The sequence below is a fragment of the Poecile atricapillus genome, chromosome 5 (genome assembly GCF_030490865.1).
Source record: "Poecile atricapillus isolate bPoeAtr1 chromosome 5, bPoeAtr1.hap1, whole genome shotgun sequence".
Classification (NCBI taxonomy): domain Eukaryota; kingdom Metazoa; phylum Chordata; class Aves; order Passeriformes; family Paridae; genus Poecile; species Poecile atricapillus.
The window spans coordinates 22,889,499-22,915,563 of NC_081253.1; the positions used below are offsets into that span (position 1 = coordinate 22,889,499).

The 26,065-nt window shown below is 38.0% G+C and overlaps 1 protein-coding gene across 1 annotated transcript in view; it reads right to left on the reverse strand.

Annotated features, from left to right (window-relative positions):
- TTN (titin) overlaps positions 1-26,065 on the reverse strand; it is a 240,302-nt gene that overhangs the window by 48,326 nt on the left and 165,911 nt on the right. Inside the window, exons 207-252 of the mRNA XM_058840325.1 lie at positions 25,419-25,718; positions 25,024-25,320; positions 24,639-24,923; positions 24,261-24,554; positions 23,568-23,867; positions 23,155-23,463; positions 22,873-23,063; positions 21,960-22,389; positions 21,097-21,405; positions 20,537-20,685; positions 20,406-20,438; positions 20,177-20,306; positions 19,777-20,076; positions 19,372-19,689; positions 18,990-19,286; positions 18,604-18,903; positions 17,606-17,920; positions 17,365-17,513; positions 16,350-16,500; positions 15,982-16,263; positions 15,588-15,890; positions 15,181-15,483; positions 14,781-15,062; positions 14,034-14,333; positions 13,641-13,943; positions 13,211-13,519; positions 12,845-13,126; positions 12,298-12,597; positions 11,863-12,156; positions 8,802-11,768; positions 8,385-8,705; positions 7,994-8,278; positions 7,491-7,790; positions 6,868-7,170; positions 5,583-5,858; positions 5,168-5,467; positions 4,776-5,078; positions 4,236-4,535; positions 3,821-4,108; positions 3,432-3,728; positions 3,040-3,342; positions 2,641-2,946; positions 1,571-1,858; positions 1,177-1,467; positions 794-1,081; positions 37-627 (exon numbers count right to left, since the gene is read on the reverse strand). Of these exons, the coding sequence (XP_058696308.1) occupies positions 37-627; positions 794-1,081; positions 1,177-1,467; positions 1,571-1,858; positions 2,641-2,946; positions 3,040-3,342; positions 3,432-3,728; positions 3,821-4,108; positions 4,236-4,535; positions 4,776-5,078; positions 5,168-5,467; positions 5,583-5,858; positions 6,868-7,170; positions 7,491-7,790; positions 7,994-8,278; positions 8,385-8,705; positions 8,802-11,768; positions 11,863-12,156; positions 12,298-12,597; positions 12,845-13,126; positions 13,211-13,519; positions 13,641-13,943; positions 14,034-14,333; positions 14,781-15,062; positions 15,181-15,483; positions 15,588-15,890; positions 15,982-16,263; positions 16,350-16,500; positions 17,365-17,513; positions 17,606-17,920; positions 18,604-18,903; positions 18,990-19,286; positions 19,372-19,689; positions 19,777-20,076; positions 20,177-20,306; positions 20,406-20,438; positions 20,537-20,685; positions 21,097-21,405; positions 21,960-22,389; positions 22,873-23,063; positions 23,155-23,463; positions 23,568-23,867; positions 24,261-24,554; positions 24,639-24,923; positions 25,024-25,320; positions 25,419-25,718 (15,822 nt within the window). The remainder of the gene's footprint in view (positions 1-36; positions 628-793; positions 1,082-1,176; positions 1,468-1,570; positions 1,859-2,640; positions 2,947-3,039; positions 3,343-3,431; positions 3,729-3,820; positions 4,109-4,235; positions 4,536-4,775; positions 5,079-5,167; positions 5,468-5,582; positions 5,859-6,867; positions 7,171-7,490; positions 7,791-7,993; positions 8,279-8,384; positions 8,706-8,801; positions 11,769-11,862; positions 12,157-12,297; positions 12,598-12,844; positions 13,127-13,210; positions 13,520-13,640; positions 13,944-14,033; positions 14,334-14,780; positions 15,063-15,180; positions 15,484-15,587; positions 15,891-15,981; positions 16,264-16,349; positions 16,501-17,364; positions 17,514-17,605; positions 17,921-18,603; positions 18,904-18,989; positions 19,287-19,371; positions 19,690-19,776; positions 20,077-20,176; positions 20,307-20,405; positions 20,439-20,536; positions 20,686-21,096; positions 21,406-21,959; positions 22,390-22,872; positions 23,064-23,154; positions 23,464-23,567; positions 23,868-24,260; positions 24,555-24,638; positions 24,924-25,023; positions 25,321-25,418; positions 25,719-26,065) is intronic.

Sequence of the window (26,065 nt, forward strand, 5' to 3'; positions counted from 1 at the left end):
ATTTTTTAGATTTCAAAAATTATAATGGATACTTACCAAATGGATGTTTTGCAATGACAGGCTCTGATTTAAGACCTTCCCCTACTCCATATTTGTTTTCAGCCCTGATCCTGAATGTATATTCATTTCCTTCATGAAGCCTTGTAACTCTAAATGTGGTTTTCTGGACTGCAGAGGCACAAGTCACCCACTTATTGTTTATGTTATCTCTCTTCTCTAGAACATAGTTAGTGATTTCTGAACCACCATCGTCTTTTGGAGGGCCCCATTTTAAGGTAATGGCATCAGCTGTGACTTCTTCAAATTTCACTGGACCTGTTGGTATGCCAGGTTTGCCAACAACTTTCACAAAAATAGTGCCTTCCTTGCTGCCAGCAACATTCTTCAGAGTTATTGTGTATTTTCCTGCATCAGCTTTCTGGCAGTCATGTACTACAAGAGTGGTATTAACTGCTGTTGATTCAAAAGCAACTCTCCCACTCTCAGTAATTGCCTGGTCTTCATCCTTCTTCCAAGTTACGGTTGGGACAGGCTTGCCTTTCATAGGGATTTTAAGACGGAAATTGCTACCCTCTTTAGCTGTATAGCACAAATCAGGTAGATCTCTTAAGTCAAGTTCAGGTGCCGCTGTGAAAAATGAAGGACACTAGTTATTCCACTATGCATAAACTCTGCGGTAAAATTAAGATGCTGTTTTAAAGGTGTCTTATTTCTATGTATACAGGGTAATGATAGCATGCATAAAATATAATTTGGGTAAGTAAAGCATTGAATTAATGATCTTGCTTCTCACCAACATCATCTTTTGCTACAATTGTGATCTCTGATGGAGTTCCATATCCAGCATCATTTTGGGCCTTCACTCTAAAAGTATATTCTTGTCCTTCTTTTAAGTCTCTCATTGAAAAATGGAGATTTTTTCCCCGCATGACTTCTTGCCATTTATTATCACCAACCAGGACTTCAACAATATATGCAGAAATACGGCTTCCACCATCACTGATAGGTTTCTTCCATACCAAATTGCATGAGGATTTTGTTACAGCTGAAGCTTTTAGATCCACAACCGGCCCAGGTGTTTCTAGAAGGAAGAAAAGCATAGTAAGTTTTCATTCAAGCTAAAAATAAAGATTATTTGAACCACAAGAATAGATGAAAAGTATTAATTTTTCCTACCAGAAGCTTTGACAGCATCACGAGTTTCACAAGGATCACCAATACCATATTCATTTTCAGCAAAAACTCTGAAGAAGTAAGATTTGCCTTCTTCTAAGTTAGTTATCCTGTAGCTTGTCTTTGGACACTCTGTTGTTACTGTGGACCATGATTTTCTTTCTGCATCACGTTTTTCAACAACATAATTTTTGATTGGACTGCCCCCATCTACTAGAGGAGGTTCCCATGTAATGAAGGCAGAATCTTTAGATGCTTCCTTTACAATCAGGTTAATGGGTGGGCCTGGCGTATCTGGATAAACACAACAACAACGTATTTGATTTAGTAACAAAATTTTAAAAAACAGTTAAAAAATTTACAAATATATTATAATGGGGAAAGCCCTTAGACTTACCAAGTACTTTTACAACAATGGTATATGACTTTTTGCCACAGCTGTTCTCCAGACTGAGGACGTATTTTCCAGCATCATATTTATTTACATTTTCACAACGCAGGAAGGTATCAAAATCAGTTGACTTGATGTCTAATCCTTGTCTATCTCTTAGGTTGGCACCCACTTTAGACCATGAAATCTTTGGAGGTGGACGTCCTCTGACTGGTACATAAAGTCTCATTGTGACTCCAGCACGCAACACAAGGACTTTTCTTAGCTCTGCATCAAGTTCTCCTTCAGGTGGAACTGCGTGTTTAAGAAAAAAACCCATGTAATTAAAGAATCATCTTTAAGATGATCACAAAGTTACTCTGACAAATAGTCCCTTTTCACAGACATTCCACTAGACTAAGCAACTTCTTATACCTATGATGATGCTAGTGTCCTGACTTCTATTTGAAGATAATTTGCAATAATTATATAGATAATATACCCTTTTTTGCACCAATTTCACCTCCGTTTTTTCCCCCTGCCTTTACACCATTTATGTTAGAAAGGCTATCAGTTTCTCTAGAATTCCAAGGAGTTTCAGAGCCCCCTGGACTCTAATGCTTTTCTTGAACTAAGACAGTTTTGTGAAGCAATGCTTTTGTACGTGCAGCAAAATGCATACAAAAGCCAGCATGTCTCTTAAGGAGTGTCATACAATCAAAGAGCATCATACAGCTGCTTACAATAGTAATCTTGACTTCAAATTATTTAAAGATATGAAGGTGACTGAAAGTTTTAAGAAAGATGAGAGATCTGGAAATTCTAATTTTAGGATTAGAAAAAGAAAATAATCTTGAAGATCCAGTAGGAGCCAGAAGGTTATAAAGCATATAAATGCAAAAAGCAGACACCAAATTCTATTCTGTTCCTAAGTGTCCTGTTTTCTTCCAAATTAGCCACTGTTAGCCCACATTTTTTGAGTAAAAACATGTTCCAAATTAATCTGCGCCTGTGACCTGCGACAAAGTGTATCTTTGAGACTCATCCCATGAATTGAAACAGAAGTCAACAAGGCAATCTGTTCTCAGTGAACATACTTAAAATGTCTTTGGCAGTGTGTTTATCAGGAACATCACTTGGATCGCTGTATCCAATCTTATTGACAGCATATACACGGAACTGGTACTCTGTATCTTCCATCAGCCCTGTTACCACAAAATGTGTAGCCTGTAAATTCTTGGGTAGATTGCATCTGACCCAGTTGTCTGTGTCAGCTCTTTTTGATTCCACTAGATAACCAATGATAGGGCTTCCTCCATCATATGCTGGTTTGCTCCATGACAGGCTAATCGAATTACGAGTAGTATCAACCACTTTTGGGAAAGCAGGTGGGCCAGGAGGATCTGGGAATTAAAACAACATAAAGTCAGCATACCCAATGCTGCATGATAATATTTGGAAATTATAATGGAAAATATCTGAGACTTTTAGCTTACATTGAGGATCACGAGCATACACTGCTTTAGATGGTGCGCTAGGCTTGCCTGGTCCAGCCTTATTCAATGCTATCACCCGGAACTCATATTCTGTTCCTTCTTGGAGTCCAGTAGCTTTTACAGTTCTTTCAATGACAGGCTTTCTGTTTACTTTTGTCCAGTTGAGAGCCTTCGTTTCACGCTTCTCAAGTATATAACCAGTTATCGGGGATCCACCATCACTAGCTGGTGGCTTCCAGCTAACAGTCATGAAGTCTTTTGTTACATTGCTAATTACTGGTGGATCACAAGGTCCGGGTACATCTGTAGAGATTTATTTGAAAATTACAGTCACTTTCATAAGTATAGACAAAAACCCAGGGACTAATGAAACTATTCCACAAAGCACTTACCATATGGGTTCTTAGCAACTGCTGGTTCAGTTAAGATGGGGTCTCCAACACCATATTTGTTTTCAGCACAAATGCGGAACTGGTACTCATGTCCTTCTATTAGTTTCTCCACTGTGCAGCTGGTAATGGGTACATTGGCACTGACTTGGGCCCAGTTAGGTCTGCTTGTTTCACGCTTGTCTACAATGTAGTTGGTAATTTCTGAACCTCCATCTTCCAGAGGAGGCTCCCAAGAAAGCATTGCGCGATCAGCATACATATGTTTGATTTTAACAGAAGCTGGTGGGCCAGGCTTATCTAGAACAATTAATATCACATTGTTATAATTCTATCCCTTGCTATATCATTTAATTATGAATGTATTAATTAATAGACAGTTTTTAGCTTACCAAGTACTTTAAGCCTAATGGTTGCTGATTTTGTTCCACTTGCATTTTCAGCAGTAATAGTGTAGTCTCCTGTTTGCTTCCTGTTAACACTGAACAACTCAACTGTAGCAAGATTTCTCTTTGTGGTGATCTTAACACCTTCAGATGGCTTTAAAACTTCTCCTTCTTTCTTCCAGGTGATTGCTGGCATTGGCTTGCCATATACATTTGCCTCCAGACGCACATTAGTTCCAGCTTTTACTGTAAGCTGTGATTGCATAGACACATCCAACTCTATTCTGGGAGGAACTGAAAGGAGAGAGTCCAAGAGTTAATCAACCTAGAAGGAGATAAATGTCTCACACTTCATGTGAGTATTGGTCCCCAAAAAGCACAGACTCTTACCAGAGCGATCAAAGGCTTTTTTATTCCTTACCATTTTCTGGATGAATGGTCACAGGATCAGAAGGTTCTGAAGGTTGGCTGATGTTAACTGCTGTCTTGGCAATTGCTCTAAATTGGTACTGAGCATTTTCCTCCAAACCAGTCACAGTGTACTCCTCTTGGGGTATTTGATATGGAGTTGTATTGCACCGAACCCACTTATCACCAGGTAATTTGCAAGCTTCCACAAAGTAACCAATAAGTTTGCTACCACCATCATGTTTTGGTCTTGTCCATACCAGTGATGCAGTACTCTTAGTGACATCAATAACTTCAGGTTTTCCAGGAGGATCTATGGCAAATAAAAACATGTTATAGTATATTTTTCCAGAAAAGAGCTAACACGTTAAAAAATGGCTTTAATAGTACTGGATCTTATTTACTGCATACCTAGACAGTGCAATCAGAGTGACATCATAGTACACGTGAAAGTATAAACAGAAGGGCAAACTAAAGATCATAATAAGTTGGAGATATATTGAAAATTATCATAAAAACAGTCTGTTGCAAAGTACTGGTATGGGTGGCTTACCAACTGGTGCTCTTGCTGTGACAAACTCGGTTGGTTTACTAGGTTTACTTGCTCCAGCTCTGTTCAATGCATAAATTCTGAAAGTATACTCAAGACCTTCAATGAGGCCCACACAAGGGTACTCTGTGGAGCGCACAGCTGTGTCATTAGCTTTCACCCACAGTAAACTGTTCCTTTCTTTGCGCTCAATGAGATAACCAGTGATTGGACTGCCTCCATCGCTATCTGGTTTATCCCAAGCAACAAAAATGCAGTCCTTATTGACCTTGGTAATACGTGCATTCTTTGGTTCACTGGGAACATCTAGAAAGGAATACGAAGATAGACATCAATTGTATGTTTTCTTACTAGAAAGTTAAATCGAGAAATGCTGCTATCAAAAAGAGGCATACCAAATGGGAATCTTGCGATCATCTTGCCAGAAGCAAGTGGCTCAGAAATCCCAAAACGATTTTCAGCACGAACACGGAACATATACTCTTCTCCAGGAATCAGTTTTCCAATTCTGCAGCTTGTCTTTGTGACAGAAGACAAAGCTGTTATCCAGTCTCCTCGACTTACATCACATTTCTCAACTATATAGTTTGTAATGTTGCTGCCACCATCTTCAAGTGGTATGTGCCATGAAAGAGTGCAAGCATCAGCATCTATTTCAGAAATATCAAATGGAGGCTGTGGTGGACCTGGCTTATCTGCATGAAAAAAGCATATTAAGAACAAAGGGATGAAATAAAATGGCAACCACTGGAATATAGTAAAACCAGCTTTGTATAAAGCTGGACTGAAAAACAACCAAATGGAACATACCCATGACGGTCACTTTGATTTTCTGACTATCAGTACCAGAGCTATTTTCTGCAGTAAGAGTGTAAAAATCAGTATCTTTTCTAGTCACATCCTTAATGATAAGAACAGAAGACTTTTCTGCTTTATGCACAGCAAGGCGACTGGATGTAACTACATCTTGATCTCCTTTCAGCCATTTACAGACCGGCTGAGGCTTCCCATATACATGAGCTTCAATCCTCAGTTTCTTTCCAGCTTTAATGTGAACATGATCAGGCATCAGAATCTTAGGTGGGACTGTAAAAAAATCACACAGAGGCAAATAAATTCAACTTCTGTGATGCATTAACTTACTTTTTCTTATTTTTTCATGTGAAACTTCTCTGCTCCTCTCTTAAGTGGAATCACCTGTATGAATGACAGTTTCTGCAGGTGGCAATATCCATTTCAGCCTTACATTATTGTACAGTTTATAAGAGAATAATTATGAATTTGGATTGCCTTCACACAAGCAAATTATGTAGAGATTTGCGCACTATTAATGCACAAAATACAATTCCTCTTTTTATCTGAAACCTGTTGCTCACTTATTGCTGACCTACATGAAACATGAAGAAGAAAACTGAAGTTCTTACTGAGATAAACATGCTTTCACAGTCACTCTTTCTGTATCTTTGAATTATTTTTCTCCTACTTCTTTTGCACAAAATCAATTTTTTTCCCAAAGAAACCTGGAAGCATGTTTGGTGTACTTCCTTCCACTGGCTAGTTTTCATTCTCCTGCTCCGGTGCCTCTCTCTTTTTCTTCTCATGTCTCAAATTAAGAAGATTGCCCTTACCTCATCTTGCCCTTACCCTAAATATTCCTGTGCCTCAGGAACACCACCACCTTAAATAGGCCAAGCTGTCCTCCCTGACTTTTGTTTTATATTCTCAACCAACCTTACAATATAAACCACTTATTTTCTCTTATATTAAAACAGCTCTGACTTTCCCATTTATCTCTCAAACTACCAGTCTGACACAGTTTTTCTTTCATGTAAACTTCATTGAAGGTATTTATTACTTCTCCCTAATTCTTATCTTCTGGTTCCAACCTAAACCAAACCTGAAAAATTATTTAATAATTCTAAATTAGTGGTCAACTCTCTTTTTTTCCTGACCTGTCAAAATATTCAGTACAGTTAACCATAATCCTCCAGATAACTCTACAAAGCAAATGTCTTTCTATGACTCAAAAACCTGTGTATCTTGCTCATTTAATCATTAAAGCAGTATATTAAGTAGTATTTAAATTGTTACTTACTGAGTTGTTCTTTAATTTCATATTCTCCTGTAGCTTCTATTGGCAAACTTACTCCTACAGCATTTCTAGCTGCCACTCTAAAGTTGTACTTCTTTCCTTCTTTCAGACCAGCTACAACAATGGAGAGATCTTTAACAACTGAATATTCTGTCCAGCGATCTGCTGGTTGATCATGTTCTTTGTAGCTAACAATGTATCCATCAATTTTAGAGCCTCCATCGCGAAGTGGTGGCAGCCAGCCCAAAGTAGCACTGTTCTTTGTAATTTCAGTTACTTCAAGTTTTCTTGGTGGATCAGGTTCACCTTTCGGGGAAAAAAGAAACATATTAAACACTGAATTTCCAATATTTTTTTACTCTTGAATATTGGATGCTGTCCATGCAAATTCAACCAGGACAATATAGAAAAGAGTGAAACTCGTAATAATTTCAAAGGTATTCATTGATCATATTATTTGAAAGAAACTGACACAGAAATACTTATGTTTTTACTTAAGTAGCTAGCAGCACTGTTCAGTTCAGAAGTGCTAATTAAAAAATGCAAAAATCTGACAAAAATTAAAGAAAAATAAACAGAAAATGTCCATGGAGGCAAACATAAAATATACATAAAGGCATACTCACTTAGAGGATCTGTTGCTAGAACAGGCTTTGGTATGTCACTTGGAACACCTGACCCATACTCATTTACTGCTGTTACTCTGAAGTAATATTCATTTCCAGGCACAAGGTTCGCTATTTGGAAACTGGTTTTCTTTAGTTCTGCCGTGACTGTTGCCCAGGTCTTCCTGTCAGCTTCCCGTTTCTGCAGGATGTAATGAGTCACTGGGCTACCCCCATCATTCTCTGGAGGTGCCCATGAAAGATGGCAGGACATCTTGGTGACGTCTGAAACCTTGAAGTCTGACACAGGTCCAGGAGTATCTATGAAGAAATTTCAATTTATGTTAGTATTTTCTTCTTTAATAAGTTAAAATTAAAGGTGAGCAAAAGCTTTCTACATGGAGGGAGTTAGTGTTAGGTGACAGAGTTATGCTCAAAAACTTTTGCACCTGAGGATCATAAATATTCCTGCAAGGAACATCCAAAATAGTTATAAAAGTCTTGAGGTATTTCTCATTACTTACCCAGAACTCTGACGTTCACAAATACAGCCTTTTCTCCAGCTGGATTAACAAGTGTCAATGAATATTTGCCTGAGTCATCACGTGTGGAATCGGGAATGACACAGAAGGCCATAGTGTCAACCAGATCAACTTGTCCTTTTCTGATAACATTATCAACACCCATTCTCCTCCAGGTGACTTTTGGTGCTGGGCGACCCCTAACAATGGCAAAAAGTCTAATAGGGCATCCTGCTCTGACTGTGACTAACTTTCTCATGCTCGCATCCAGCTCAATCTCAGGAGGTTCTGAAAGACAAAGAAATAAGATGCAAAGTTTTGCACATGATATAAAATGCCTCAAGTAATTAAAGTGTTGTATGTAAACACCCCAAAAGAGGATGGGAAAACTCACCAAGAATTTCTTTGGGAGACACAGCTTCTTTCAGTTCTGCTGGTCGGCCAAGGCCAACCTGGTTTTGGGCAGAAACCCTAAACTCATACAATTGCTTCTCATCCAGGCTGGTAGCTGTGAATTCTGTATGAATAACTTGAGCAGCAACATTACATCGTTTCCATCCTGCTTCAGGATCGGCACCCTCAACTTTTGGTCTCATTTCCACAACATATCCAATAATTGGAGCACCACCATCGTACACCGGTTTTCCCCAGCCAAGAGTTAAGGAAGTCTTTGTGCTATCAACCACTCTCAGGTTTGTGGGAGGACCAGGTGGCTCTGTAAAACAGTAAAAATTACAGATTAGAACACAGCTGTACAGTTTAGCAATCTGTTAACATTAAAATAATACAGAAAAAATCAATGGTATTTTACCTATTGGGTCTTTGGCTATCACAGGTCTTGATGGCAAGCTTGGTTCTCCAAGTCCCACTTCATTTTCAGCACTGACGCGGAACTGGTATTCATGACCAGGGAAGAGATTAGTAACCTTCTTGCGTCTCTCTGGGATTGGGGTTTTAGTAACAGGAACCCATCTTAGTGACCGTTTCTCTTTCTTCTCTAAAATGTATCCTGTAATTGATTTGCCACCATCATATTCTGGTGGATTCCAAACTACAGTCATCTCTTCTTTGCTGACTCTTGTGACATCTGGAGGGTCAGGGCGCCCAGGTCTATCATATTTTGTTTTTGCAATAATTGGATGTGTTTCTGTTGGTGGACCAGTGCCCATTTTATTCTCTGCACGCACTCTGAATATATACTCATTACCCTCAATGAGGCGTGTCACTTTGGCATAGTTTGTTAGGACAGAGGAAGAGAATGTAGACCAAACCATACGCTTGCTTTCACATTTTTCCAGGATGTAGTTCTGTATTTCACAACCACCATCATCTTCTGGAGGATCCCAAGTAACAGTACATCTATCACTTGAAATGTCAGTGACTTTCAGGTTTCGTACAGGACCTGGCTTATCCAAGACAATAACAGTAGCATATGCTACAAAGCTGCCAGCTGCATTAGTTGCTGTAATCACGTATTTCCCACCATCAGTACGCCTTGATTTTGTGAGAACGAACTTAGATGTGTCAGAAGTGTTTTCAATGCTGACTCTTGGAGATCTGGTGAGATCTGTGGCATCTTTGTCTTTTGCCCATACAACTTCAGGCTGTGGTTTTCCTCTGACTCCAGCCTCAATTCTAATTGTGTCGCCTGCTTTCACAGTTAGAACCCCACTTAACTTCAAATCTAGGACTGGTTTCTGGAGATCTTCCTTCACAACAACTTCAGCTGTTTTTACCCAGTTACTTTCACCAGCCTCGTTCTTAGTCTGAACTCGGAATTGGTAAATTTTATTTTCCACACACTTATCTACCATGTAGTGTGTTTCCTTAATGCTTCCTTTGTGAACTCTTTCCCATTCATCTGAATCTTTCAGTTTTCTCTCAACATGATAACTTAAATTGGGACTTCCACCATCATAATCTGGTCTTCTCCATTTCAGATATACAAATGTCTTCCCTTTCTCTGCAATGTGAAGATTTTCTGGCTCTCCAGGCTTGTCAATAGGATTGATAGCAAGGATAGGAGTCTTGGTCTCAATGCAAGGCCCTGGACCTATTTTGTTCTCTGCACAAACTCTGAAGAAGTATTCACGGTTCTCTACAAGATTTGCCTTTACTAATCTCTTAGTAATATCAGAGGAGACAATTGACCATCCCCTCTGATTCGGCTGACGATATTCTACTATGTAATTTGTAATTTCAGAGCCACCATTATCCACTGGGCTCTCCCAAGAGATCATACAAGAGTCTTTTGTGACATAGCTTATTTTCAGATTCTGACATGGTCCAGGTCTGTCAAGTACATTAACAACAGCAAAAGCTTGAGCCTGGCCACAGCTGTTCTTAGCTGCTATTATGTATTTGCCATGATCAGATCTTTTGGCTTCTTTCACTTGCAGTTCAACATTAGGCAGATCATGAAGTATTTCAATATGCTTATCTTGGACTAGTACTTTGCCATCTTTAGACCAAGTTATTTCAGGATCTGGTCTGCCTTTTACCTTACCAGTAATACGTATTGTTTGACCAACTCGGACAGTAATTAAGTCTCGACAGGTCACATCTAAGCTTATTTCTGGAGGAGAAAGAATATCTTTTGCAAGAACAGTTTCTGGTAGTTCTCTTGGTTCTCCCTCTCCCACGATGTTGACAGCTTTTATTCGGAACTTATATTCATTTCCTTCTATTAATCCAGGTACTCTGAAAGCACACTGTCGAATAAGTTCATCCTTGTTAATCCTATTCCACTGTGTAGTTCCAGCTTTCTGACATTCCACAATGTATCCCAGAATTGGGCTGCCACCATCCTTGAGGGGCTTTGTCCACACAAGATCAGCTGATTCTTTAGTTTTGTCTTTTAATTTTGGATTTATAGGTGGTCCAGGAGGAGTGATAGGACGTGATGCTTTTATTGGATCAGAGCTTGGAGATGGTTTACTTAAGCCCACCATGTTTTCTGCAAAAACTCTGAATTCGTATGTATTGCCTTCAAAAAGACCAGTGACTCTGTATTTCATATCAAGTATAGGTGTCTTATTGACACGCACCCATTTACCAGATGCTTCCCGACGTTCAAGTATATAACCAGTTATTGGAGTTCCACCATCAGATTTTGGTAGGGTCCAAGACACTGTTGCAGCATTTTCTGTAACATCATAAACAGTTGGTTTACCAGGTGGGGATGGTGGATCAAACATGTATTTAGCAACTGTTGGTTCTGAATCCAGGGGTGCACCAATGCCTATCTTATTTTCTGCACGAACACGGAAAATATATTCACAGCCTTTCTGCAGTCGTGGAACCTTAATCTTTGTGTGACTTGTTCCAGAGCTAACCACTCCCCAAGTTTCTTTCTTTGATTGACGCTTCTCAACAATATAATTTATTATAGGACTCCCACCATCATCTTTAGGAGGGCGCCAAGAAATAACCATATATTCTGGTGTTACTTCAAGAATATTAATTGGACCAGTTGGTGGGCCTGGAACATCCAAAACTGTAAGGTGCAGAGCCACAGTTTTGCTGCCAGCTGCATTAGATACTGTGAGTAGATATTCTCCTGTATCTTTTCTTACACAGTCTTTGATAGTAAGCACAGTTGAGTAATTGTCAGTTTCAATCTTGTATTTGCCATCTGGTTTAATTTCAGTGTCATCAGTAACCCATTTTGCTGTGGGAACTGGCACACCTCTCATAATTGCTGGAAGGTGCACTGTGGTGCCAGCTTTAACAACGAGACCTTCAATTAATTTTACATCTAGATCCACAGATGGAGGTACTGAAATTAGAGAAAAATGGAAATTATTTTTTAGGGCAAATGCTTATAGAAAAAAAGAAAATATCGGTGAAATATACGAAAAACCAAAAATTACCTAGTTTTTCTTGACACTCTATTGGTATAGTTGTGTCTGGAAGGCCAAGACCAACAATGTTTTGAGCTCTCACACGGAATTTGTATATTTTTCCTTTCTGTAGTCCTGTAACGACACAGTCTAGCATAGGGACTGTCTGGAATTTTGTCCATTCATCTGCACCATCTTCTTGATATTCCACCAAATACCCAGTTATCTCAGCACCACCATCACGATCTGGTCGATTCCAAACAAGGGAAACCTCCGTCTTGTCAACATCTACATGATGCAGATTCTTTGGTGGCCCTGGAGGATCTTTTAAAATACAAAACCAAAATGGTTACTAGGATGAAAAACCTATGGTACCAGTGTATCATGTTCATACCAACAGGACAACCTCAAAATTACCAAATCCCTTATGAAGAAAACAAATCAATATAACTGAAAAACACTTACGCAGGGGATCTATAGCTTTGATAGGCTTAAGTGTTTCCACATATGGACCTCTACCATATTGATTCTCAGCTGCAACTCGGAAGAGATACTGGGTGCCTTCCATCAGATATTTAGCCATATGACTGCGTTTCTTGGAGGATGAAGAGATGGCTACCCACTGTGCAGAAGCTACATCTTTCCTCTCCACCACATAGTTGGTAATCACAGAGCCACCATCATCTTCCGGTTCCATCCAAGTGAGATAGCAAGAGTCACTTCTAATATCACTGATTTTCAGATTTCTGGGTGGACCAGGCTTATCTAACATTGATAAAAATACAATCAGTTATTTATTTGGTAACCGAAGCATTTCTTTAAAAAACTGTAAATTTCAAGATAAATTGTGTTATATTTTGTGTAATTTTTAGTCCTTTTTCTATTTTTTTATATTTGCATAAAAACACAAATATAACTTGGTTTACAGATATTTTCCAGAAATTCCTTTATTTCTTAATCTCTGATTAGAGCAAAAAGAAGAAGTTGTATAGAAGGAACACAAAAAGATTACCTAAGACCACAACTTTTACTGAAACAGTCTTTGAACCAGCTGGATTTTCAACTGTCAGGGAGTACATTCCACCATCTTCATGGACCGTGTTACGGATTTCAAGCTTACTGCCAACTCCTGTAACTTCAATATCAGCTTTGGGTGAGACCTCATGATCTTCTTTCTTCCAAGTAACTTTTGGGAATGGAACACCTTTAATAACAGCACTAAGTCTCAGGGTATCTCCAGCTTTTATATGCTGTTCTCGGGCCATATTAGCATCAAGTATTAACTCAGGAGGTTCTGGAATCAAAAATACAAGTTTTTACAAAGTGAGAAAGAAGAAGTCTGTTCTTAGGTAAACTTATCTGATTTTATTAAACTTACCAAGCCTGTCCTTTACTTCTACTGGATCAGGAACATGTGCTGGATCAGATTCACCTGCCGCATTGACTGCCTTGACCCTGAATTTATAGGTTAATCCCTCAGTAAGACCAGTGACTTTGTAGTTTGTTTCAGGACAAGAATCTGCTGTAAGATTAGCCTGTTTCCATTCTTCATCTCCAACTTTCTGATACTCTACAAGGTAGCCAATTATCTTGCCATTTCCATCATGGCGAGGTGGCTGCCAAGATAAATCAACTGAATTTTTAGTTTTATCTACTGCTTCTGGATTAACAGGTGGACTTGGTTTTGCTGTTAAAAAAGTAAAAAAAAAATAAAGAAATGGGAGAAAAAAGAGGAACTATTAGAATAATTTTCTAACTGAAATGGAGCGCATTAAAAATTCAGTAAGAAATGAAATGTGATACTTTACCGATTGGATCTCTAGCAAAAATTGGTTTTGATGGTGGACTAGGATCACCTACACCAATTTCATTTTCTGCTGAAACACGGAATTCATACTGACAGCCTTCAAGGAGGTCAGGTACTTTGAACTTTGTACCGGGGAAAATTGGGTCTTTGGTAGCTTTGACCCATCTTGTAGCCATTGTTTCCTTCTTTTCTAAAATGTAGTTTGTTATCGGCTTGCCTCCATCATATGGTTTGTTCCAAACCACTAATGCAGAGTCTTTGGTTACATCCTTAACGATTGGTTGTTCAGGTGCATCAGGTACACCTGGGGTGAGAAGAAAAAAATGAGTGTATGAGCATTACAAACAGAATAAAGACTGAAGTATCCAAATAAAATTGAAAATTAAAAACTTACGGAAACGATCCTTGGCTTTCATCTCATCAGAGATGAGAGGATCACTTATGCCATAAAGATTTTCAGCATAAATTCGAATTTGGTATTCTCTTCCTTCAAGCAGCTTGGGAATTTTGCATGTTGTCTTTACTGTGGCAGACGTAACTGGCATCCACAAGTCTTTGTGTGTATCCTTCTTCTCAATTATGTAATTAGTAATTTCACTGCCTCCATCATCTAATGGAGGTTTCCAGGAAACTACCATATGATCTTTAAAGACTTCATCAAATATAACTGGGCCTACTGGAGGTGATGGGCGATCTGTTTAAGAAAAAATAAAATATATTCATGCTTTTTTATGAACTTCATGAAACAACATAGATTAAACTGTCAATACAGCAAATGCAGTGTAAAATTAGAAACTGATTGACATCACAGTTATAATAAGGAATCAAGATGTCAGGGCTATTCCTCTGTAAAACATGTTTGACATTCTTAATGCTTAGGTGTATTTGGTGATTAACATTTTCTACGGTGTTGATTTTTTCTAAGTGCATGTAGAGACATTAAATTATTCAGGCTGAATAAACTAATTCAGAGTTAAATATGTGCTCAAAATTAATAAATAGCTTTTTAGTATAACCGAGAATACAGTAAATCAAATTATTGTAGTAAAGAACATATTTCAATACTTAAATTTTATAAAACTCAGTGAATTATAATCACTAATAAAAACCACAGACAAAGCTGTTGTTCTGTAAAACCTACCAACGACATTAACTTGACAAAATCCTTTCCTTGATCCTGTGCTGTTCTCTACAGTAACACAATATTTGCCTGTGTCTTCACGGACAGATTTTAGTACCCCCAAACAAAGAGTTGTAGGAGTTGTCTTGATCTTTATTCTGTCATCTTCTTTCACAACAATATCATCCTTTAGCCAAGTAACCTTTGGTGCAGGTTTGCCTGAGTAACGTCCAGTCAAGCTGAAAGCTTCACCAACTCGGACAATAAGCTTGTCTCTAAAGTCAAGGTCAAGTGTGGGAGGAGCTGAAAGACAAAATTAAAATACACAATGTCCACAAATATCAGCAATATTAATATGAAAAGGTAAGGAATCAGTAAATGTAATTACTATTTTCAAAAGAAATATGAAAAAGAAACATACCAATTTCATCCTTGCACGTGATTGGTTTAGTGCAAAATGATGGCTTGCCTTGTCCCACAATATTGCAAGCACTCACACGATACTCATAGGTGTCACCCTCCTTCAAGCCTTCTACAGTGAATTTCCTATCAAGCATTTTCTCCTTTGTAACTTTGTGGAATTTGTCTTTTCCAATGAGACGGCTCTCTAGAACGTACATGGTGATATCTGAGCCCCCATTATATTTTGGAGGGTTCCAAGTCAGTGTAACGGAGTTCTTGGTAACTGCTTTTACTTCTAGGTCTTCTGGACGGTCAGGAACAGCTGTGAATAAAGTAAAAACAAAGTAGATTCATTTTTCTGCATATTCAGAATCCTCCTGTGTATTAATCTCATATGACAGTTATTGAAACAAAAACTATTCTTACTTATTGGGTCTCTAATGAGAATCTCTTTTGTTGTTTCTGTGAAAGGACCCATGCCAATTATATTCTCAGCTGCAATTCGGAAAAAGTAGGCTTTCCCTTGAATGAGGCCCTGAACAGTAGCATTCTGTCTTGTAACTGTGTAGGTCACTGGAGTCCAAGCTCTATGGTCAGATTCACGTTTTTCAATTATATAGTTGGTAATAGGAGAGCCACCATCATCTTCAGGAGTAAACCATGACAATTTACAAGAGTCGTTGGTTAAATTCTCCGTAAGGAGTGGCAATCCAACTGGGCCTGGCACATCTGAAAGCAAAGGAAAAATTGGAGTATTGAAGCATACACGCTGAATCTTATGAAATTGTATTTGTTCACAAGCACTGAAGATGCTATTTACCTAGCACATCAACAATAATTGTCTTCTTCCTCTCACCACCATCATTTTTAGCAAGAAGGGTGTATAAACCCTGGTGACTCCTTTTGCAATTCTTGATGACTAAAGAAGAACTAATAGCTGTTTCTTCAATTTTGGCTTCTTCTGGCAAAGCTTGCTCATCTCTGCTCCAGGTCACAGTTGGAGGTGGTTTTCCTGAGACATATGCTATGATCCGAATTACTCCTCCAGCATGAACAACAATTCTGTCCCTGACACTTGCATCCAAGTTAATATCAGGAGCCACTGAGGGAAGAGAAAAAAAAAGTCAATTATTTATTTTTCTTACTTTGAGTTAGAGGTACTAAAAATGTAAAAAAAATGATAAATACCAATTCTGTCTTTCATTTCAATAATGTCTGTAACTTCTCCAGGCTCTCCGATGCCAGCAGCATTTACTGCTCTAACTCTAAATTTGTAAAAACAACCTTCTTTTAATCCTGCCACGACAAACTTTGTTCCTCTAATTTCTTTATCTTTTACCTGGAAAAAAACATTGTAACATCAGCAAACATCAAGATATCATCAATTTCTTTGCAGAGTTTGAAACAAATCTTACATTAGAAATTATTTCAGATTTACAAGCACACAAAAGCATTAATCATACATGGATCTAGCCCACACAGAAGTAGTCAGAAATTTTTTAAGAAATATATGTCATGGACCTACAAACTCTTCTGAAGATTCATCTTTTTTCTAACATATTCTAACACAGAAGGTTGTTAGAATTCAGCAATTTAGAAACTACAATAGTCTGGTCTCAGAAGAATTACATGTATTTTTTTGACACATAAACTCATATAAGTGAGAGCAACAAGAAAGGGAATTCAGCCCTTTTCTTTTCAAAACCCAATATAAAGTCTCTACCTGGAAACAGTATAGGAAATGTAGGTCTTAAAATGAATCCATATATTTATGGAGATATAAAAAATGGCCAAGGTCTGCACAAGTTAAATTTTCAGTAAGGCACTGTTGAAAAAAATTCAGAAAATGTAGAAACAAAATAATTGTAAACACCTTGGCATTTTTTGATACCAGTGAGGGTTACTTTTCTGACAGTTCTAACTTGGCCTTCTGTGATTTTTTATCACATATTAACTACATATTTTCCCACATCTTTAAATAAAAGTTATAAAATTCTGTATCTAGTAATTGCAAAGTTAACTTCATACTGAGGAAGCCAAGCTTGGTCTTGTATTTTAAACATATGATAATTATGGTGCAAGCTTTTAGAAAATAACTTGAATAGCAAAACTTTTTAAAGATTTTTTTTTTTTTTTTTTCTGGAGCAATTAATATTGATAGACACAGAGAGAAGTGCAGATTCTGCAATGGTTTTCTACCTACCCGTTCCCATTCTTCCTTTCCTTCCTCTTTAAACTCAACAATGTAGCCAGTGACTCTAGAACCACCATCCTTTACTGGTGGACTCCACTCCAAGTCTACAGAAGACTTTGTCCAATCAGTAACTTTTGGTATAGGAGGGCCAGGTGGGGCTGAAAAATATCATCATACAGCATAACAATGTATTATATGTTCTTCTTTGAATATTTTCAAATATAGAAAAAAAATAATTTTAAATATTTACCAATAGGATCTCTAGCAAGTGCTGGATCAGATGGCATGCTTGGGGGGCCAACACCAGCCGCATTGATAGCTGAAACACGGAACTGATATTCAGAGCCTTCAATAAGTCCTGTAACTTTGTATGAAACCCCCAGTGTCATAGGCTTGATGGGATCTCGGTTAACCCTGGTCCATCTCTTTCCAGTGGTTTCTTTGCGCTCCAACCAGTAACCAGTAATAGGAGAGCCACCATCATGTTCTGGCTCTTCCCAGTTTACTGTCATTGAGTCACGTGTTATACTGCTAACTGTTGGCTTGTCAGGAGGTCCAGGGACAGCTGAGGGGAAAAAATTCACACATAGCTTGTAAAAAAATATGCTAAAGGTACACAGAAACAGCCAGAGTGCAAAAGAGCTATGCACTCACATGGTCACCATTGCACTAGGTAGTAGCCATCTGCACAAGATTTCTTTCCTCATTTAGTTTCTCAACCCTATTAAAGTGCATATAATTCTGAGAAAAATGAAATACCTTTTCTCCAAGTCAAAAAAAATTGTCAAAAATTCTTTGTTTCTAGCCTTTCTGCATCACTGCCTCATTTTAGTGCCCAGCCCAACACTTGCTGTTTTAAGAGCCATTTTCTCTGGCCAGCCTAACATTCCTCCTATGTCTGAGCTATTCTGTCTAATTTATCTTTCAAAACTGAAGGTAGGAAATTGATTCTTTCTGGTCTATGAGGTTAATAGTGTCTCAAATACAATAGAATAACCTGAATCTTAGCAAATACACACTTATTTAAGCCTTAAAAATATTGAAATTCTACTTTAATAAAACAGAAGGAGGGAGAAAACTATTTTAAGCACTACACATGCTTTAAAGAACCAGGTACTACTGCTAAAACTCTTCAAGCTACTCTAGAAAACTTAGTGAAGAGAGAAAACTGTAGTGTTATTTAACAGATGCTGTATGCATACCAGCATATGGAAACAACTGACAACTTGAAAGCTTATTTCTACTTACTGAAAAGGTTTCGTGCTGTTTCTGGCTCACTATCCAAAGGTTCTCCAATTCCATATTTGTTTTGTGCCATAATGCGGAACACATATTCATGGCCTTCCATCAGCTTGGGAACAGTGAATATGCATTCCTTAGGCTCATTAGTAACAGGCACCCATGTCTTTCTATTTGCTTCTTTTTTCTCTATAACATAGTTTGTAATCTTAGAACCACCATCATCTAACGGAGGAAGCCATGATATTGTCATTTTATCGGCCAAAATAGATTCAAATTTAATAGGTCCTACTGGAGGTCCAGGACGACCTAGAAGATATTTTAAGAAAGAAGAATTAATCAAGTATCAAACAAGCACTATTAATTAATTAATTGTAAGAGTTCTTGATACATACCCAGAACATTCAGCCGCATCTCCTTTGAAGCAGTTCCCAGGTTATTTACAGCTGTTATAGTATATAAGCCTGTATCATTTCTGCGAGACTGTTGGATCAATAAAGTGCAAGTATCTTCATCAACAATCTTGTTGACATGTTGGTCATACACCACTGGTGTTTTGTCATCTGGTTTCTTTGGAGAAGCTTTTAGCCATGTTAATGTGGGGAAGGGTACACCCTTTATCTTGGCCACAATTTTAACATCAGTTCCTTCTTCAACTTCCATGAATTCTTTGAGCTCAATAGATGGTGGACCTACAACAAAATGTTGAAAAAATAGCATACAAAAATACTTCAAAATTTTAAAATGTAGTTTGTATTTACTAGTATCAGTACTTACATGTCTGGTCTTTAACAACAAGTGGGCCAACAGTGGCTGAAGGTCTGCTAGGACCTGCTATATTTACAGCTTTGACTCTGAATTCATATTCTCCACCTTCTACAAGATCCTCAACAGTAAACTTTGTTTCTTCCACATCACGTCTGTTGCATTGCTTCCAAGACTCTTTCACTTCTCCAGTACGATCCCAGCGGAGACATTCAACATTATAATGTGTAACAGGAGCTCCACCATCATTCTTTGGTGGTTTCCACGTCAGGCTCACTGTGTTCTTGGTTACAAGGCCAATCCTCAGTTTAATAGGCGGATCAGGAGGATCTTCGCAAGGAAAACAGAGGAGTGAATAAATCCACTATACAATACCATGTGGTTTTAAAGGATTTGTTTGACTTTAATTATACTTACGGATGGGATCCCTGGCTGTGGTCCGCTGGATGGTTTCTGCAGGAGGCCCAACTCCAAAACGGTTTTCTGCACGTACCCGGAAGAAATATTCTTGGCCAGTTATGAGATCAGGTACCACAAAGGAAGTACTGCCACAGTTTGGATTGACTTTAGTCCAAGCCTTCCCATCAATATTTCTTTTCTCTATAACATAGCCTCTGATTCTATCTCCACCATCATCATCCGGCATCTTCCATGAAAGTTTACAGCTACCTCTTGTGATATCACTTACTTTTAGGTCCTTTGGTGGACCAGGGACATCTGTTAAGATAAAAGCACAACAGACACAATTTTATACATGTATGTAGAAAAATAAGACTAAACCCTAATATTTGGATACTTCAATATATGCAAGCCATACCAAGCACATTGACTCTGACATGCACTGTCTTTTGTCCTGCTTTGTTCTTTGCTGTAATACTGTATCGTCCAGAATGACTTCTGTTGCACTCAGGGATGATAATCTCTGAACGTGTATCAGTTGCTACCACCTGCATATTATAGGAAGAAAGAGAAGTTATAGATCAACTTTGAATACTTATATTTCAAAAATGTAACAATATTGAGGTTAAAAAAATTGCTTGCTTTACCTGAGCTTCTTCAGGTACATTATGACCTCCCTCCTAGAGATAAAGGGAAATAATGCAAATGTAAAAGGGAATAGATTTAAGTGTCTAGAAACGGGTGTAGAAAAAAACCCAAAACAATTACTTTTACTAACCTTTGCTGCTGTTTTTGCTTTTCCTTCGTATTCCCAAAATGTTTTTGGGACTGGACGACCCTTGATAACAGCTGGGATTTTAATTGTTGTGCCAGCACGGCAAGAGAGCAAATCCTGTGCTCCAAGATCAAGGAAGATTTCTGGTTCCTCTGCAGAAATATTCAAATATATAAATTTTAAGACCTACTGAAAGTAAAGTTCCATTATCACTAAACTGAAATCCCCCAGAAACATGTGGAATCCATGTTCATGTGAGAAAGGTTGGGTGTGCAAAAGGCAAACTGGGAAGTATACAAACAGAAAAACTCATTGCTGTAAATTCTTCATAAAATAAACAGTATTTCATTAGTATGTCTGTAGGTGCTCATCAGTTTCCTAATGGAGCATTCCCTGGCCATGGATATCATGACACTTTCAAAAATGTGTGTCAGTCTTTTGCTACATTCTTGTACAATTGTTTATTCTGTTTTGACTTTGGCTTGCTTGGCACCCTTTTGAACATTCATAGAGGTAAGTGATATTTAGATACAAATATCGAAATCAGTTCTCAGAACTCTTACCTAGAATATCTTGGACAGGTATCTCTGATGTAGCAGGACTTGGTTCTGATTCTCCAGCAGCATTTACAGCTTTCACCCTAAATCGGTATTTTCTGAGCTCTTTCAAGTTGGGAACAACACATTCACAAGTAGGAAAGAGTTTGTCTCCTTCATTCACCTTCTTCCATTCAGTACTACCCTCATCTTGCATTTCAACAATATATCCTTTTATAGGACTCCCACCATCCTTTTGAGGAGGCTTCCATGCAAGTGCTACAGATGATTTGGTTTTGTCTTTGACCTCTGGGCAAGATGGTGGACCAGGCACAACTGCAAAACAAGAGCAAGTGAAAAATACCTCAGTGTTAGTGTCTTGCTATATTTTTCTAGATGGTTTCTAGAAGAATGACAGTATTTTCATTTCTTTACCTGTATATACAGTAGAAATCCTAGAATGTGCTTACTAATTATATATATTACCTATGTTAGCTAGGGACACTTAAGGTAAAAGGCATAAAGATTGAACATTTTAACAGTAAAGTAAAACAATAATATTAAAATATGATTCTGATCTGAAATTTATATGGCAATGCCTACATTGGTGTAATAACAGTATTAGATACATAAAAGAAATAAAAAAATTAAAGCTCATTATTTTTAAAATTTTAAAATCAGGAAACTTTGTCTTAATATATTCTCTTAGGTTTAATGCAAACAAAGCCTTTGATTAATCAAGTAAATGAATACTTAATTATAAATTACAGTAAATTAACACTTCATTAAAAATAATTTTCACTAATAAATTAAAAATAAGTAATATTAACACATTTTTTGTTCTGTTGTGGTACAGTCCTCTATCATAGTCATACAAATGATATACTTACATATGGGATCTGCTGCCAAAGCTGGATCTGATGGTTCACTGGGAGGGCCAATTCCAGCAAGATTTTCAGCCATAACTCTAAACTGGTATTCAACACCTTCAGCCAGACGAAGCACATTGTGCTCTAGACCTTTTACAGATGGTTTTGTTACTGGAGCCCTGTTGACACGTGCCCAGTAGACACCTCCCACCTCTCTCTTCTCCAACCAATAGCCAGTTATTGGACTGCCACCATTGTCCAAAGGAGGCTCCCAAGTCACCAGCATAGATGATCTGGTACGATCCAAAATTTTTGGCTTTCCAGGAGGTCCAGGAAGACCATAGGGATCCTTAATAACAACTTTTTCTGAGAGGCATTCATCACTTATTCCATATTTGTTTACAGCCCGGACCCTAAATTGGTATTTTTCATTTGTTGCAAGATTCCATACCTGAAAAAAGAGGATTTAAATCAATACGTGGCTACTTTCAGAATCAAATTATTTGGAGTTAAGCAGAAGTTTTCACTTTAACTTCTATCGAGCAATCTGACTGACATACCTATGTTTATGTGCTACACAGCTCTATGTGATGTCCTAAGGATACTCTTATTTCATGTGCATAGTAAACATAAATAAATTGTCATTATGTTTGTTCTTGCAGTTGGTAAAAAAATGAATAATTCTGGAAAATGGAAAGGAAGGTGTCTTCTCTCTAGCTCAGCTGAAGTTAAGTAGCAAAAGTCAACAATTTCTTTTGTTTTGTCACATGGGGATAACACAGATACATGGATGAGAAACATTCATCCAGTAATTCTGGAGTCTAAATGGAGCATGAGCACAGGCACCTATGCAAGTAGCAGTTCCCATAAAATATGTAATAATGCTATTTTTTATGCATACTGAAGTATGAAATAAAGATATTTTATAAATTACCCCAAATCTTCTCTCAACAGCGCCTTTGGAGACTTCTTCCCAGTCAGATTTCTTCTTACTAGCATCACGTTTTTCAATAATGTAATGGGTAATTTCACTACCACCATTATCAAGAGGTGCATCCCATGTTAAATAGCATGATTCTGCTTTAATATCAGAAACAGCAAGATTTCTTGGTGGAGAAGGACGATCTGTATGAAAGCAATAGAGCATGGAGCTACATTAAAGAAAAGGCAAAGGTATTTTATTAGCTGTTATTTTATTAAAATGTTACATCCTTACCATACACTTCGACATGCACATTGCGAAATGCAGTGCCAAGACGATTGGTAGCTCTCACAGTGTAAGTGCCTTTATCATCCCTCACTGCTGCAGGCAGGATAAGTTCGGTTTTTGCCTCAGTTCTAGACACCTCTTCCTTGGTAATCTTAAGTGCATTGGATGTTTGGTCGATTAAAACTTCATTCTTGTCCCATTCAATCTTTGGCATTGGCAGACCTGTTACATCAGCAGGAATGTTAACAGGTTCTCCTGCCTTGACTTTGATAGTATCTCCTCTCACAGCCAAACGCAATGTAACAGTTGGAGGCACTGAAAAGAAGGAAAGTGACAGAGTGAAGATGGTATGAAACATGAAACAGAAAGTGCCTTGAAATGTTCTAAAGATATATATATGGATTCTTTAAAGCTGATACCTTCATCATCTTGTATAACAACATTGAGGGGCAGTGATGGCTCACTTTCTCCAATCTCATTGACAGCTTTCACACGAAATTCATACATATGAAGTTCATCAAGTTTTTCAACAAGAAGAGATGTTTTTGGACAGAGCCTTGCATTAACTCTTTCATAATCTTTTGAATCATGTCTCCTCTTCTCAACAATGTATCCTAAAATGGGACTACCACCATCACTGCGTGGAGGCTTCCAATCAAGTGTTATGGATGACTTTGTCCTCTCTGTGTACATGAACCTCTCAGGTGCTGTTGGAGGACCTATTAACACAGATAAATTACAATAAAAAAAATCATCAGAGAATTTTAAATCATAAGAATGCAGTAGCTAGCTCTGGCCTTTTAAAACCATAGTTTTTGTATGCAAAGAATCTGAGTATGATTATGGCTCATATAAAGTTTCTCATGTGTGTGGTGAAAAAAGTAGTAAGTAGTATCTCAACAGGCACCAGTATATTGCTATGTAAAGAATCACACTAGCTTCAGAGAACTGGCTCAGAAATCTGACTACAGTAATGAAGCTAAGGCAGATGCCTATCCATGCAGTTTAAAAATAAACACACTTTCTGTATAGAAGAAAAGACAAAATGATTGTCTAATTAATCTGATTTTTTTTTTTTCTTTTTAAAAACCCTGTAAAATGAGTCATCTTACCTAATGGATCAACTGCAAGAATGGGTCCTATTTCAACAGGTGGACCAGTACCAAATTTGTTCTTGGCACTAACACGGAATTTATATTCCTGCCCTTCAATTAGACCTGTAATATCACATTTAGATCTATCTGTGTCTACAGCTAGTCTCCAAGTATGCATTTTGGCATCCTTCCTTTCAACAATGAAGCCTATGATGTCACTGCCACCATCATCTTCAGGATCAGACCAGTTAAGCAAACACATCTTTCTGTTTGTGACCACAGGCTTTAGGTCAAGGACTGGTCCAGGAACATCTGAAAAACAAAATCAAACAAATAAGGTAAAGCCCATACTGACCAAAAGAAAAGCTCTTTAATTTGAGAAAGTATTTTTCTTACCAAATACTTCTACTCTGGTTCCTGCAGATTTTGAACCACTGCTATTGGTAGCAGTAATTACATATCTTCCATGGTCTTTTCTCAATGCATTCTTAATGGTTAACTCAGATTTTGTGCCAACATTTTCAATAACAACTCGATCTTTGTCTAATTCACCGTCCTCTACAGTCCATGCAATGGTGGGAGTAGGACGCCCTGTCACAGTAGCAGGAATTTTAATAGTCTGCCCAGCCATGACCTGAATGCCTGCTTTCACAGAAACATCCAGCTCAACAGTGGGAGGCTCTGTGGAAGAAAGAGAAACAGTCCATTAGTTGAAGGGAGGGATTCAAACCCACCTTTTAAGCAGCTGGACATTTATCTAAAAAGAATCCAATTGCAATACCTTTAGGTTCTGCAACTGTTGCAGGTTCAGTTTCCCCAGGTGGTCCTTCACCAGCTGCATTGAGTGCAGTAACACGGAGTTTATAGTCTGCACCTTCTCTCACTTCTCCAACTGTAAACTGCAGGACCTTAATGGGTTTTGCTGTACAGCGTGACCACTCGTTTACTCCCATCAGTTGTTTGTACACATGGTAACCAGTGATATCTCCACCACCATTATACACAGGAGGCTCCCATTCTAGCTCGATGGAAGTTGCACTTGTGTCAGCAATCCTCGGAATCGGTGGACCAGGTGGCACTATAAATAAATAAATAAACAAGTAAGAGTAAATCAAAGTTAAAGGCTATGAATCCTATCTTGTCAACTCTGCTATTAGCTTCTGCTAAGTCACTTACTTATTGGGTCCTGTGCAGTTTTTGGATCTGATGGTGGACTAAATTTCCCAGGGCCAGCTGCATTTTCAGCACATACTCTAAAGATGTAAGTTAAACCTTCCAACAGTCCTTCAACTTTTACTTCCAGAGCATTCACAAGGCTCCTGTTGACCCGAGCCCAATGAGTACTATTGATTTCACGTTTTTCAATCCAGTATCCTATGATAGGGCTGCCATTATCTTTTGGTTCATTCCACTTAACCAGCATACTGTTGCTGGTTACATCTTCCACATCAGGCTTATTAGGTGCATCTGGTGGAGCTGAAAAACAAAAAGGTGGTTTTGTCATCATTGCTGTCTCTTCAGAGCTTACTCAAAGCTAATAGAAAACTAAGATATAAGAAATTACTAATTTTAATTAATAGTTTTTCTGCTGTCTCAGAACTTTTGATTCCTAACAGCGATCAGTAAGCAAATTTGCAACCGTTCTCACTTTTGGTAAGAATACTAATCTATGAAACACAGAGAATGTCACTATTCAGATGTTAAGTGTTTTAAGGGTAAAGTTTTATGACAGTGATGATCATTCTTATGTGTTTACTATTAAAACTAGAATGTTTTTGATAGTTCCCTGTATTTCAATGGTTTAAAATGTGCAATAGTTATCA